This window comes from Prionailurus viverrinus, chromosome C2 (assembly GCF_022837055.1).
Source record: "Prionailurus viverrinus isolate Anna chromosome C2, UM_Priviv_1.0, whole genome shotgun sequence".
Taxonomy (NCBI): domain Eukaryota; kingdom Metazoa; phylum Chordata; class Mammalia; order Carnivora; family Felidae; genus Prionailurus; species Prionailurus viverrinus.
In genome coordinates, this window is record NC_062569.1 from 19098986 (window position 1) to 19113824 (window position 14839).

The 14839-nt window shown below is 38.6% G+C and overlaps 1 protein-coding gene across 4 annotated transcripts in view; it reads right to left on the reverse strand.

Moving 5' to 3' along the window:
• The window catches only part of UBE2E2 (ubiquitin conjugating enzyme E2 E2), a 380850-nt gene that overhangs the window by 311531 nt on the left and 54480 nt on the right, over positions 1–14839 (reverse strand). The window contains exon 4 of one of the 4 annotated variants that reach the window (XM_047874549.1): positions 942–1314. The exons of the other annotated variants lie outside the window; for them this stretch is intronic. Coding sequence (XP_047730505.1) covers positions 960–1314 — 355 coding nt within the window. The 3' untranslated portion in view covers positions 942–959. Of the gene's footprint in view, positions 1–941; positions 1315–14839 lie in introns of those variants that run through there. 4 annotated transcript variants of the gene reach the window in all.

Here is a 14839-nt window from a genome sequence, read left to right on the forward strand (position 1 = left end):
GCACATCTTAGGACTTCCTTATAATAAATCTCTTTCTCGGGGCGCCTGGGTGGCGCAGTCGGTTAAGCGTCCGACTTCAGCCAGGTCACGATCTCGCGGTCCGTGAGTTCGAGCCCCGCGTCGGGCTCTGGGCTGATGGCTCAGAGCCTGGAGCCTGTTTCCGATTCTGTGTCTCCCTCTCTCTCTGCCCCTCCCCCGTTCATGCTCTGTCTCTCTCTGTCCCAAAAATAAAAAAAAAAATTAAAAAAAAACGTTGAAAAAAATAATAAATCTCTTTCTCTCTATATACATCCTGTTGGCTCTGCTTCCCTGGGGAACCCTAACAGACCATCCCATATGCCCATTTCAAAACTCTCCTCCCTCACACACACCCCTCAAGAATCTTTTGAAGATCCATCATAATACAAGTTCCAGAAACTCCATGTTTCTATTCATTATTGTTACTATCTCCACTTCTGCATGTCTACTACACAGTAAGCATAACGAACAGAGGAATGAATAAAATGAATCTGTTCCCTCCAAATTGCTCACAGGTTACACAAGATGCAAGTAGATACAATTAGTGACAGCCTCTTTACAAATGGGGTATAAATTCAGTTGTCAGGATGATCTCAAAAATGTTAGACTATTACCATTCTTAATGCAGGATTTGTGATTAAAAAACCAAATCTGCTTGAGAAAAACGATTGTATACCTACGAGAAACTATTAAATGCATTCCTGAAACTCTTATTAAGTATTATAACTAGTAACAAGTATCCACACAAATGACCTTTCTGACAGAGCTAGAAAAATCAGAAGCCAGTAATGATGGGTTCACTCAAACCATTTCTTCCTTATTTCTTTTCCCAAGACATAGAGAGAGAAAGCTCAAAAGACAAAAATACAAGGGTTGACCCTTGTATCAGGACCTAATCTCTCTATCTATATGTACTCCACAGTTCCTGAAGACCAGCTTACCTAATCACACAAAATCTTGTCCAGGAGGAAAACAGAAGCAACCCCTGCAGAGAAGCGGGCTGAGCCCCTAGTGTGTTTGCAAACCAGACTGAGTGGTTCCCATGACTCCCACGCCTTGGTTTCAGGCTCATCCCATAGGTGCAGAGTAACACAAGCCCATGGGGCTCTTGTTGAAAGGAGTGCTGAGAGAGCAAGAGACAACTTCTGCCAAGTACTATGTATACAAATCTGCCATTCTGGCATGGCACATGCCCTGAACCCAAAGGCAATCTTACCATGGTAGACTGATGGGCCATCAGCAGAAGAAGATTCCTGACCCTCACACTGTGGATGACTTGGTGGTAGGGGGAGCCCACTAGACACAAGAAACAAAATTGTCCATTGAAGGAAAAGTGGCAAAAAGGAAAGGAATCTTGACCACAAAAGAGTTAACAGCCTCAAAAGTAGGGGCCTTTCTAGCCCATGGCTGCTGGCATAGTAGCCAGACAGTAAATCCATTAGCCACTCAGAGCCTGCACTTGGACAAGGCATTTCTGGAGTCCTAGGTCAAACAGAGGAGCTCCAAACCAAGACTTTCAAGAAATCCCTAGTTTCTGGTGTTATTGTGGCTCCTATTTCTTGATTTTGGGCTGTGAGGGCCGGGAAAACATGTTGATTACTTACAAATAGAATGAAACAATTTCTCCCCTTTTCTACCAGGCCTTTACCACATTAAGTAAGTGGCAGAGCATTTTCCTTCCTCTATGATTTTTCTCTACTACTTTCGTTGCCATGGGCTTTCTGCTCTCTGCCCACAAAGAGCTCCAGCACTTTGCACAAACTATTCAGTTGTTGCTGCTCCTGGTGCATTATCAACTAAAAGCTGTTCTTTGATGCCCCGAGTAGATGACATTTTCTTAACCAGCCCTTTACACGATAGAAAAGCATTTTCCTTTTTCTCCTCTTCCCTTCACTCAGCCCTGAAATCCACTCCCCTTGGATGCTGAGAACTGATCTGGTCAGGCTGTGTGCCTTTCCAGCCAGTAAATACAGTTCAGTCACTGAGTGTCCTCTACTTTTCTTTATTTCAATGTGTCTCCAACAACAAACACAGTCCCTAAGGCCTTTAGTCTTTAGCTTTTAACTCCACATGCCAACTCTAAATGGGCTTCAAATATCTGCCTACAACAAACTTCCTATATGAGAGGTGCAAATCCAGCTTCCTTACTACCCAGTTCCCTGTTGCTTCCACCACACGTATTCCTGGGTAAGCAAGCTCCTGAGGCAGAAGGAGTCACTAGGTATAAAAGCAAAATCATACACTGGAAGAAGTGTCAAAATGAATTACATTTTTATTTTTGCTGGGATTCTTGGCTTCTCTGTCACTGTCTAGTTTAACCCATCTTCCACCCCCAGTTCCCCTTATTTACAGCTCCCAAGACAGCTCTCATTTTCAGGGTTTAGCAGAGAACTGCTGCTGGTCTCAATCACCTCTTCAGTTGGGTCATGCACTCTTGATTCATATTCTGATTTCATCCACCTTTTCTAGACTAAACCCCATTATCCCCATGTCTATACTTCTCTGAATGACTTGGGGAAGGTAGCGAGTAGGTACTCTATTTTTCAGTAGAGCTGATTTATTTGCCACCCTCAATGGTCTGAATTCCATCCCTTCCAGGCCCAAACATGTGTACCTTGCAACATCAATCATCACTGTTTTTTATCTTAAATATTTCCCTCTAAATTGGTTCCTTGTCCTTAGCCTACAGTCTCAAGTCTCTTTAAGTCCTTCAACAAAACTTCTCCTTCAATGCTGGGGTCCTGAGCTTCAGGTTCTCTCCTTCCCATTACAATATTCAACTACAAGAGAAGTCAACACACAAAGTTGCCACTTCCTCATCTTGTACTCAATCCTGAATCCAAGACAATGGGATTTCTATTCCGCAACACTCAGCACTGACACTGCACTTGCTAAGATACATAAGACCTGTTTCTGAAATTTAATTTTTCAGTCCTCATCTAATCAGGCATCTCTGCTGCATTTCACAGGACTGAAAAATATCTTCTTACTAAAGTTTACCTTCTTGGCTTCTAGAACAGTCCTGTAGCCTGGGATACTCATTCAATTGTGAACTCAATAACATGAATCGTCACTATGTTCTTTGTCTATGCTTCTCAATTTTCAGAACAAAGATGTTAACTCTACTCTGTGTTCATTTGATTTCTGAAGTATATACAAAACTCAGGATTGACTGGCAAACATACAAACCATCATTCCATCCTTCTCAGTATTCTGGATTTCATACATGGATCATACCAAACCACGCATATTTGATCCATACTATCATAGTATCTCACAGAACTCTGACCAAATCATGCTTTGACATTATTGCCTCAAGTTTCATTGTGAGATCAGAAAGAAGCAGTCCTATTGAACCTGTAACCAGATATATTATAAGAAATATTACTGAAGAAATTATTCCCAACATTTTCCAAAGAGACTCTTTTTTGAGGTTCCCACAGAGGGACTCTATTTGAGAATTAAGTCCTAAGAAAAGGATTTTATGTGGTATTCTCACATACCCATTTTGCTCTCTTCCATTTTTTTTTTCCTACAGTGAATTCAGAGTCAAATTCATGATCCAGTCATAAAAGCCATGGGACCTAAAGACATGAAATTCCACTGTCTTTCTTTTTTCTTCCCAGTTTGGACATTTAATTCTGGTTTGCAATCCCCTCCCCACCCCCATAGAAATTAGGAGCAAAAATTAGATTTCCTAAATCTGCATTCTAGCTTCATCTCTTAGAAGGTTAAATTTTGGCAAGTTACTTAACTCCTCTAAGCATCATTTTCTCAACTGCAAAACACAGATAATACTCACCTCATAGGATTTGTGTAGGAATTAGACAAGATCATATGCCTAGCTCAAAGTAAGCATGCACTTAATAAATGCTTATTAGTATAGCAACAGTAGTAGTAGTCACCAAAAATCCTCTGTGAAATGAGATACAGTACAAATAAACTGTTGTCTTGGCAGTCCAATCTAGAATCTTAAAAATGGAAAGGGTGCTTTGGGTGGCTCAGTTGGTTAAGCGTCCACCTTTGGCTCAGGTCATGATCTCGCAGTTTGTGAGATCAAGCCCAGCATTGGGCTCTCTGCTCTTAGCACAGAGCCCACTTTGAATCCTCTTTTTCCCTCTCTCTGCCCCTCCCCTGCTCGCATTCTCCCTCTCTCAAAAATAAATAAAAATTTAAAAAAAATTGTTTAAACAAAACATAGGGAGGCTTAGGGCGATATACCTATTCTAAGGCAGCAATGACCTATGCTACTTCACCAAAATTTTACACTAAATAAAAAAGGGTTAAGAACACTATGACTTTTGTATTTATTTACATAAAATCTTATGCCAAATCCAAGAAATAAACTATCTACGAACCAAGCTCTATAATAGTAATATAAAGTCAAATCTTTTAATGTTTCTTTTAAGTCTCTACCAAAATTACTATAAAAATCAAAATGACTGAAATATTCTTTTAATAAAGCAAGTATGGGGCACCTGGGTGGCTGAGTAGGTTAAACATCCAACTTCGGCTAAGGTCATGACCTCACGGTTCATGACTTGGAGCCCTACATCGGCCTACCTGCTGACAGCTCAGAGCGTGGAGCCTGCTTCAGATTCTGTGTCTCCTCTCTCTCTGTCCCCCTCTCTCCCCTGCTCGTACTCTCTCTCTGTCTCTCTCTCTCAAAAATAGACATTAAAAATTTTTAAATAAAAAGAAATTCTATTCAACAAGTTAATGCAATTAATTACTTAAGAAGTTCAACCCAACCGCCCAAAAGATCTGTATGCAAGTGGTTCAACATAGTATCTTTCTATTTGGCTCTCATATATAAATATCAGACTTTAAAACTAATACCTGACAAAAAGATATAAATAAAAGACAGAAATCCATGGTTGTTTGCTCTCCTAACTCAATTAGATGTCAAAATCCCCCAGCTGTCCCAATGGCTCAAGTAGTTTATTAATTATAGAGTTAACAGACTTCTGTATCCCAATCTCATGTTTTTCCTCAAGTAAGAACATCTCTCCACCTACCTCTCACCTACAAGTTAAAAATGTTCCTTCTCTCAACCTGGACATGACAAGTCTAGGAGGTACATCTCAATTTTGTAACACCATGTCACACTAGCTTTTCCTCATCAGAAAATTATTTTCCTTTGTATATTTAGAAAGCAAGCTAGCACAATTCCAAAAGAGTTCTATGCTTTCTGAAGCTAATGACTTTGTATACCAAAATTTAAAACTGCAGTAAGATTTAAACATTATGTTATCTTGGTGGTTTGCCTTAACTTCTCCACAGGTAAAAGGCTTTCATAATACCAATGCATTCCAGTCTTGCCTCTGTAACACAGAATATCGTACTTTAAAAAGGACTTTCAAACATATTTCTAAGGTTTTAAAGGATTCTACCATACCCTTACATTGCTTACTATAATACCAACTATTCTATTGAATTAAAGGGATTTTTTATATAGAAGATTATCTTCTTACTTTTTAAAAAATGTTTTTATACATAATTGGATTAAAGAACTACCATTTTCACATCCTAAATTTTAAGTTTTCTGATTTTTTTTTTTAAACTAAAACTATACTGAAATATTCTTGGCACTGAAAATAATTCAGGTACAATTTGGTATAGGCTTATAATTTACAACTTTCTTCCAATTCTAAAAAAAAAAACTACAGAATATTGTAAACATATATAATGAAGGGTGTTTTTATTTTTGTTAATGTTTATTTATTCTGAGAGAGAAAGAGCAAGCATGCACAAGAGCACATGCAAACAGGGGAGAAGAGGGTGAGACAGCGAGAGAACAAGAGAGAGCGTCCCAAGCAGTCTCCATATTGTCAGCACAAAGCTTGGCACAGGGCTCAAACTCATGACCTTGAGATCATGACCTGAGCTGAAATCAAGAGTTGGACACTCAACCAACTGAGCCACCCAGATGCCCCATAATGGCATTTTTAAATTGTATAATAGATCTATCATGCTTAACATATGTACAATGACTCCAAAAAAAAAAAAAACTAATATATTAGAAATCTCCTTTCTAAGTCAGATGCTTTCAAAGACACATAGATCAGTAATAATAACGTTTAACCTTGCAATGCACATCTAGGACTCCACCGTGACAAGTTAAAAAGGGAAATTTAACACTGAGATACAATTTTAAATGACACAAAATAATAAAATTTTAATTTTTTGAAAAAGATATTTATTTTTATGAGAGAGTAAATTGTTTTTGATAAAGAAATTAAACAAAATCCTCCTTCAACCTCAGGTCCTCTTAGGTTCTGGCTCTCGTGTCCTTTTTACAACTTGTTTCTACAAAGAGAAGTCTACACACAGAGTACTTCTGTGAGAAAAGAGAATTCCAGGCAAGCATTATATTTAACGAACTTAAGGTGAATTTTGCAGCCTACTGATCTAATTTCATGTATTTTCTGTCCATAACTCTTGGTAAGGAAAATCAGTGAGTTTCTTTTGTTTCTAAAATGGGAAGTTCTCTAGACCCCTTTCACCCTGAAATATTCCACAGAAATCTTTTATTTAAGGAAACAGAGCAACATAAATCTCTTCAAATACATTAAATCATACAAACAATTTCCACGGGGCAGATATGATGTAAAGTAATTTTTCTACATGTTAACATTTATACATGCAATATAGGCTCTGGGCACTAACGTTAATTCTAAGAAAAACTGTTATATTTGAGTGATTTTTAAAAAAATACTATTTTTTCATAAGAAGAAATAATAAGATGCAACATTTTCAGCAAATATTTAAAGAAAAAAAACCTAGTATCTTATAGAACAATGCTCTCAAAAATAATTTAAATATAACTTTATACACACACACACACACACACACACACACACACACACACACACCCCCAAGGGTCACCAGGAAGTAGTCAGTGATATAGGGATGCCCTAGATATGGAGAGGCTGCCTTGTCTATTTTAGGAGAGAGAGGATGGCTCTTCAGCAGGTCTTATGTAGTTACTCAAGATATGTCACAGAGATGGGGCTCCTGGCTGGCTCAGTCAGTTAAGCGCCTGACTCTTGGTTTAGGCTCAGGTCATGATTACACAATTTGGGGAGTTTGTGCCACGTGTCAGGTTCTGTGCTGGTGGTGCAAAACCTGCTTGGGATTCTCACCTTCCCTCTGTCTGCCCCTCCCCCACTTGCACTGTCTCTCTCTCTCAAATAAATAAAACTTAAAAAAAGAAAAAAGGTATCTCACAGAAGTACTGGTTGGTAAATTCCTGTCCCTGTTCCATACATTTTCCATGACCTAAAGCCACTTTTTGTGACTTCTTTTCCACTGCAATTAAAAAAAAACAAATTTAGGGGTGCCTGGGTGGCTCAGTCAGTTAAGCATCTGATTTTGGCTCAGACCATGATTTCCCAGTTTGTGAACTTGAGCCCTGTGTCAGGCTCTGTGCTGACAGCTCAGAGCCTGGAGCCCGTTTTGGATTCTGTGTCTCCCTTTCTCTCTGCTCCTCCCCTGCTCACACTCTGTCTTATCTCTCTTTCCCTCAAAAATAAATAAACATTCAAAAAAATTTTTTAAGCAGATTTAAAAAAAAACAGATCTGAGTATCAAATCATTATGTTGTACATGTAAAACTACTAAAACACTGCAACAGAACTTAATTTATTAATTTTAAAAAGAGAGGAGAGTTTTAAAGCAAATGAGGTTTAAGAGGAGCCTGGAGCCTGAGCCCTGCATGGGGGCAGCAGTGACACCGGCAGCCTCAGGTCATCTGTGGAGCCCAAGACACTTTGCAGAGAAGACAGGGGACAGGGGTGACACCCTCACTGGGAAGAGATGACGCTGCACTGATTCATGGAATGTGTGACGAAGGCTTTCCTCCACCTATCCTATGCCGTCCACAAAACAAACAAAACAAACCATTTCAGATGACACGATCATCTTGTGAAAAATCTGAAAGAATCCACAAGAACATTCCTGAAACTAATAAGCAATTACAGCAAGACTGTGTCATACAAGGTTGACACACAAAAGTTAACTGCCTTCCTAGATACTAGTAACCAACAAGTGAAATGTGAAATGAAAAACACAATATCATTTACATTAGGACCTCCCAAAAAAGTTATAAATCTAAAAAAAAATATGTACAAGCTCTATATGAAGAAAACAAACAAAAAACTCTGATGAAAGGAATCAAAGAATTTAAGATCTATCCCATAGCCATAGATAGGAACCCTCAATATTGCCAAGATGTCAATTCTTATATAAAGAGAAGCAAAAAACACTTAAGAGCCAACATGATATTGAAGGATAAGAAAAAAGCTGCAAGACTATCCAACTTCAAGACTTACTATAGACAGTGCCTGGGTGGCTCAGTAAGTTAAGCATCCAACTTCGGCTCAGTTCATGATCTCATGGTTCATGAGATTGAGCCCTGTGTTGGGCTCTACACTGAGCATGAAGTGCTTGGCAATCTCTCTCTCTCTCTCCCTCTCTCTCTCTCTCCCTCCCTCCCTCCTGCTGCCCCGCCTGCCCTGCCTCCACATCCACTCTCTCAAAAAAAATAAACTTTAAAAATTAAAAAAAAAGGAAGTAACCAGGATGTCCTTTGGTAGGTGAATGGATAAATAAATTGTGGCATACCCAATGAAATATTACTCAGTGCTAAAGAGAAACAGCAATCAAGCCATGAAAAGACATGGAGGAACTTTAAGCGCATATTATCGAGTGAAAGAAGCCAGCCTGAAAACCTGTGTACTGTTTGATTCCAACTATATGACATTCTGGAAAAGGCAAAACTATGGAGACAGTAAAAAGATAAGGTGTTGGAGGAAGGGAGAACTGAACAGGCAGAACACAGAAGATTTTTTAGGGCAGTGAAACTACTCCATATGATATTATAATGGTGGATACATGTCATTAGAAATTTTTCCAAACACATAGAAGGTACATCACTAAGAGTGAACTCTCATGTCGACTCTGAGTGATAATAACATGTCAATGTTAAGTTCATCAACTGTAACAAATGTACCACTCTGGTGGGGGATGTTGATAATGGGGGAGCCTATGCATATGTGGGAGTAGGAGGTATATGGGAAATCCATACCTTCTGCCCAGTTTTTCTGGGAACCTAACTCTGCTTTAAAAAATAAGGTGCAAGGGCACCTGGTGGCTCAGTCGGTTAAGCATCCGACTCTTGATTTCAGCTCAGATCATGATCTCATGGTTCTTGGGTTCAAGCCCCACTTTGGGCTCTGTGCTGATAGTGCATGGAACCTACCTGGTATTCTGTCTCCCTCTCTCTTTTGTCCTCCCCTGCTTGCTCTCTATATCTCTCTCAAAATAAATAAAAACAAACTTTTAAAAAATAAAAAATAAGGTGCATTTTTTAAAAAATGTGATATGCACAAAAAAATTTAAAAATAGGTTTTACTTATACAAAAATGGTCACCTTAGGGGCAGGGCACCTGGGTGGCTCAGTCGATTGAGCATCCAACTGATTTTGGCTTAGGTCATGATCTCAGGGTCATGAGACTGAGCCCTGCATCAGGCTCTGCACTGACAGTGTGAAGCCTGCTTGGGGTATTCTCATTCTCTCTCAAAATAAATAAACATTTAAAAAAAAATAGTCACCTTAAGGGGCACCACGGTGGCTCAATGGGTCAAGCGTCTGACTTCAGCTCAGGTCATGATCTTGCAATTTTTGAGTTTGAGTCCCATGTCAGGCTCTGTGTTGACAGCTCAGAGCCTGAAGCCTGGCCTGCTTCGGATTCTGTGTCTCCCTCCCTCTCTCTCTCACCCTCCCCTGGTCACAGTCTCTCTCTCTCTCTCTCTCTCATAAAAAACTTAAAAAAGTTTTTTTAAAGCATCACCTTAAAAAAACTGGAAAGGATTTTCTGTGTTTTATAAAGTCTTTTATTACACACAAGTCAAAACATTATGACAAACACCTTTTCCTTTCCTGAAGTTAGACTCATTTTTAGAAGATCACTACCAAGAGAAACATGTTTATTATAATTAACATGTTAACATGTTAATATCAATGATTACTGATCTGATTTTTGGTAGCTCTTTTTACTGTTGTTATTAAAAAAAACTGATACAGAAAAGCAAACGACTTAAAAGGAGAGCATTCAAAAGCAGTACCTTAAGGTGACTCTTTTCAGTAGGCCATGAGTCAACTGCTAGAAACAGGTTTAAGTTGTTTTTCTACATTTTACTATCACTATCAAAACCCACTTAAAATCATTTCCATGACTCACCCTCTCATATCCTCAACTGCTGGTGACATCTCTTTCTTCTGTCCAATCAAAAACATGCACTAGTCACCATCTTTACTCTCCTTGTGAGGGATCTGTTTTGCCTCTCGCCCTTCTAATAAAATCTAAGTTCTAAGTCTTCTCTTCAGTATGCTCAATTACATGCTGTAATCTTGCACATGCAGTGGCCATTCCATCCTGCCAGCATTCCAATCCCATCCCTCTGCTAGGCTTAGCCTCCATTATCAGTATAATTAATTCATACTTTACAGAGCAATCACATGGTTATATATGTACTGTCATCTTTTCTCATTAACCTTTTCTTTTTAAATCCATTTCTAATACTCATTTCTCGTAGAAGAGAATTCTGTTTAATGGCAATAGCTGAACAGATGAAAGAGTCAGAACTAAATGAAGAAAAGCAAAAACACGTAACATAGAAAATTGTACCAAGTTTGGAGATTTCTTTCTAATTATTAATTTTATAATCCTGGAAGATGAAGAAAGGTAAAGCAAACATCAGTCTATATACTACAAATTTTTCCACGAAATATTTCTGTTTTTGTTCAAACTTAAAAAGAGATGAAAGTGATGCTGACATGTACAGGACTAGACACTGGATATTTTGGAGCTTCAAATGTACCATGAATCAAAAAAAAAAAAAAGGAAAAAATCCAGAAGAAAGTCCTAATATATTAAATTTGTCTTCCCTTAAGCAAGATAAAGCAGTAAAGCAAACACAGGAGAGTTATTCTGTTGCAGATCGTCACTCATGAGCTTGACCCTTAGACAGAAATGTAAGAATGAAAGCTCATCTCATGGTTTGATTGAACAGGCTTGGAGACATGGGACCAGTGAAGGGCTAGCCCAGCTCTGATGGAGAAGAACTGGGTAGGAGACCACTAAGAAAGATCTTAGCCTGAGCCATATGCTGTCATTGTCATTACATATCTATCCCATTTGGATGACAACCTGAGCCCACTACAGTTCTGACTTAGCTTTTCCCAAAAGATGGAGACACACACAGAGGAGCCAAGGTTCAGGAGTTATTAAAAGAATTTCTCTCATAAGGCACATCCAACTAGAGGAAAGGAATATATGTCCCATAAACACACCCTTTTCCAAGACGTGAGGTGGAAAAATAGGGAAATGACTAAGTTGGTAAACCACTTCCTTCTTGATTCACAGCACCCAAACAGATTTCTATTCTTTTTTAAATGTCTGATGTTCTATCAAACAATACAGGTAGACAGGAGGAACTGAAATAAGACTGCACATTATCAAGCTAGACCAGATGCTGCTCTATCAACCTCTGGGAGAACAAAATAGAAATGGACAGTAATAAAAAGAAAGTGATTTTATGTGTGTGAGTGTATGTGTGTCTCAGAACATAAATAAAGCTTCCAGGTAAGCAACTAAATATCAAAGCAATAACTAATGCACTGCATTAAAATACAGAAAAAACTCCAAAGCAAAAAATGCAACAATGCTACTGACCTAATTTAGTATTATTATGAAGAATTTATATAACCTAATAATTTGAAAGGGACTTTATTAATTGCTTTCAAAGAAACTAACATAATCTCAACAAATCACACTTTCCTCATTTTTTAAAATTTAAAACTAAGAATTAAAATGCTCCTGATGAAGTAACATACCCTTCAGGAATATAGTTCGAACTAACCTTTTTTATCAGAGATTAAAACACAAAAATTTCTTTAGTCTACATTACTAATAATTACATGCACATGCAGGTGCACGCACGGACACACAGGCGTATCTTGTTATGGACTATACTTTAATATAAAAACAATAAAAACATGGGGTGCCTGGGTGGCTCAGTCGGTTAAGTGTCCAACTTCAGCTCGCCTCATGATCTCACAGTTCATGGGGTTTGAGCCCCGTATCAGGTTCTGCGCTGACAGTATGAAGCCTGCTTGTGATTCTCTCTACTTTCTCTCTGCCCCTCCCCACTCGTACTTTCTCTCTTTCTCAAAAATAAATAAACTCTAAAAAAAATAAAACCATAATCTAAATCCTGAAGCATTCAATATAACAAGGCAGTATCGATATTTCACCTAGATGTACAAAGAGCTAAAATAAACGATTATTTTCATCAGAAACATCATGATGAGACTATAAATACAATACTAATTTGAGTGAAGTCTTTCTGATACACATAAAAACATGCGTATACTAAAAAGAACTTTGTAATCAGAACTTTGTAAGAGTAAAGGAAAAATTATGGGGCCCAGGCTCACATGCCAGCTTTATTTGTGAAGAGCAGGCAAACAGAATGATCTCCACAGCTGCCGCAGAGGCTTAGGACGGGCTGCATCGTTGGCTTTTCCAACAGTGCTGTTTCCTGAATTAACTTCAAAGGCTTGTGTGGGGAAGCAAGTTTACTAATAAATTCTCTCAGAAGCTGAGTACTAGGTTTCATTCCCAGCTACTGGGAAATTTAGCCAACAATAAAATAGTTCAAATTAAAAGAAGCTAACTCTGCTAAAAGTCAAGATGAAGATACTAAGTGTGATCAAAAGTAACATGTTCAGTAGTTCATAACTTTTGTAAAACAGAAAAAAAAAAGAGCGCTTAAACCTATAACCACTTCGAGGGGCAAATGGGTGGCGGCTCAGTCAGTTACGCATCTGACTTCAGCTCAGATTATAATCTCGAGGTTCGTGGGTGTGAGTCCCCCGTCGGGTTCTGTGCTGAAAGCTCAGAGCCTGGAGTCTGCTCTGGATCCTGTGTCTCCTCTTTCTCTCTGCCCCTCCCCCACTCACACTCTGTGTCTCTCTATCTCTCTCAAGAATAAAACATTTTTAAAAATCAAAACAAACAAACAAACCTATAACCCACTGGACCAGTGTCAGTTATCTGGAAATGCTACTTCTCCCTATTTTAACTCTTTCTGTATCTGTCCTCAATACCCTTTAGCTGCCTCACTAAATCCCTGAATTTCTGCCTTCTGTTTATTTAGTGTATCATTAATAAATAGACCTCTAGCTTTCACCTCTTTTTAATTGCAGTATTTTAAAGTTAAATAAAACCCACCCCTTAATTTGCCCTTTGCTATCTCACAAATTGTTCTGAAATAAGATGTGTTGACAACGGCCAAGTTACATGAAATCATAATCCATTTAGGCATTCTGGCTTATCCTTTTCACTAACAAATTTCTTTTAAACATAGTCATTTATTTACTACCATATCAAGAGGCCTAAGAAAAAATGTCTAAACTAAGAGTCCCTAATTCCCTGTAAGACTATATGTATAACTACTCTGAGAAAAATCTGGCTATATCCTGCCTTTCCAGACTGTTCTTTTCCTCACTCCCATTCTCTCTTCTAATTTCCACTTACCCTTAAAAACCCAGGGCACATAATGGCCTCCTATAGCAACTTCTGGGTCACTCCTTCTGGCCAGGATCAAACACTCCCCGCTCACCCTTATATAATCCTGTAACAGTCTACAGTTTCCTTTAGAACATCATAATGTCTTGAATCATAAATTTGTGGACAGGAATTTTATAATAAGGTCAAATAAACCTTAACATACCAATGTAAGCCAACACACTAGATTTTAACTAATTATTGCTCCCCACACTAGACCACATGTTTGTTGAGAATAGAAGCTCTTTGACTTATGTATCCCTAGTCACTTGCACTAACCAGCACAGACCAGCATCTCAAACACTGGCTACCAGGACTCCTACATGAGTAACCCTCAAACATGTACTTACTTATACCTCTAGAAACACAGGGCAACCAGCTACTCCATAAATCCAGGATTGGCATCTCTATGACTTTGTTCATGCTAGTCCCTATGATCTGGAATCTTCTTTCATCTTCCTCAGCTTTCATGGATCTTCAGCTGCCTTCAAAGCCCCCCCTCCCCCACAGAAAAACCACTGTTTATTTCACAACCTTTTACCCTCCTTCAAGGCTCAGCAACCTGTCACAACCTCTGTAACGTCTTCCCAGTTCCCTCTATCAAAGTTACCTATCTTCCCCACAATTTCAAGTCATTCTTGACGTAAACATCAGTTGAAGTGCTTAACAAAATGTGACTTGTATCAGGGTCTAATCACTACCAAGATGAGTGTCCTCAACTAAAGCACAGCTCCCTTGGAGCAAAGACCAAGTTATTCATCTTCATTCATTACCAGTCCCGAAAATACAGGCCTAGAAAACTTTATAAGCACTCCATAAATGTATTTAAATAAATACCTAGCTAACTATTCTGTAGAATAGCATAAAATGTAAACTAATAGTTCTACAATCAAAATGTGAATAAAAGGAACAGCATCTCACTGACATTTTTAAATTCATAAATGTTTTTCAGTTCATAACCCCTGTTCAGCTTATTTCATGAAGAAACATTAACTTTTAAGGGCAGCTGGGTGGTTCAGTCAGTTGAGCATCCAACTTAGGCTCAGGTCATGATCTCATGGTTTGTAGGTTCGAACCCCGTGTTGGGCTCTTTGCTGTCAGCCTGGAGCCCACTTCAGATCCTCTGTCCCCTCCCCTCTCTCTCTGCCCCTCCACACTCTCTTTCTCTCTCAAAAATAAACATTAAA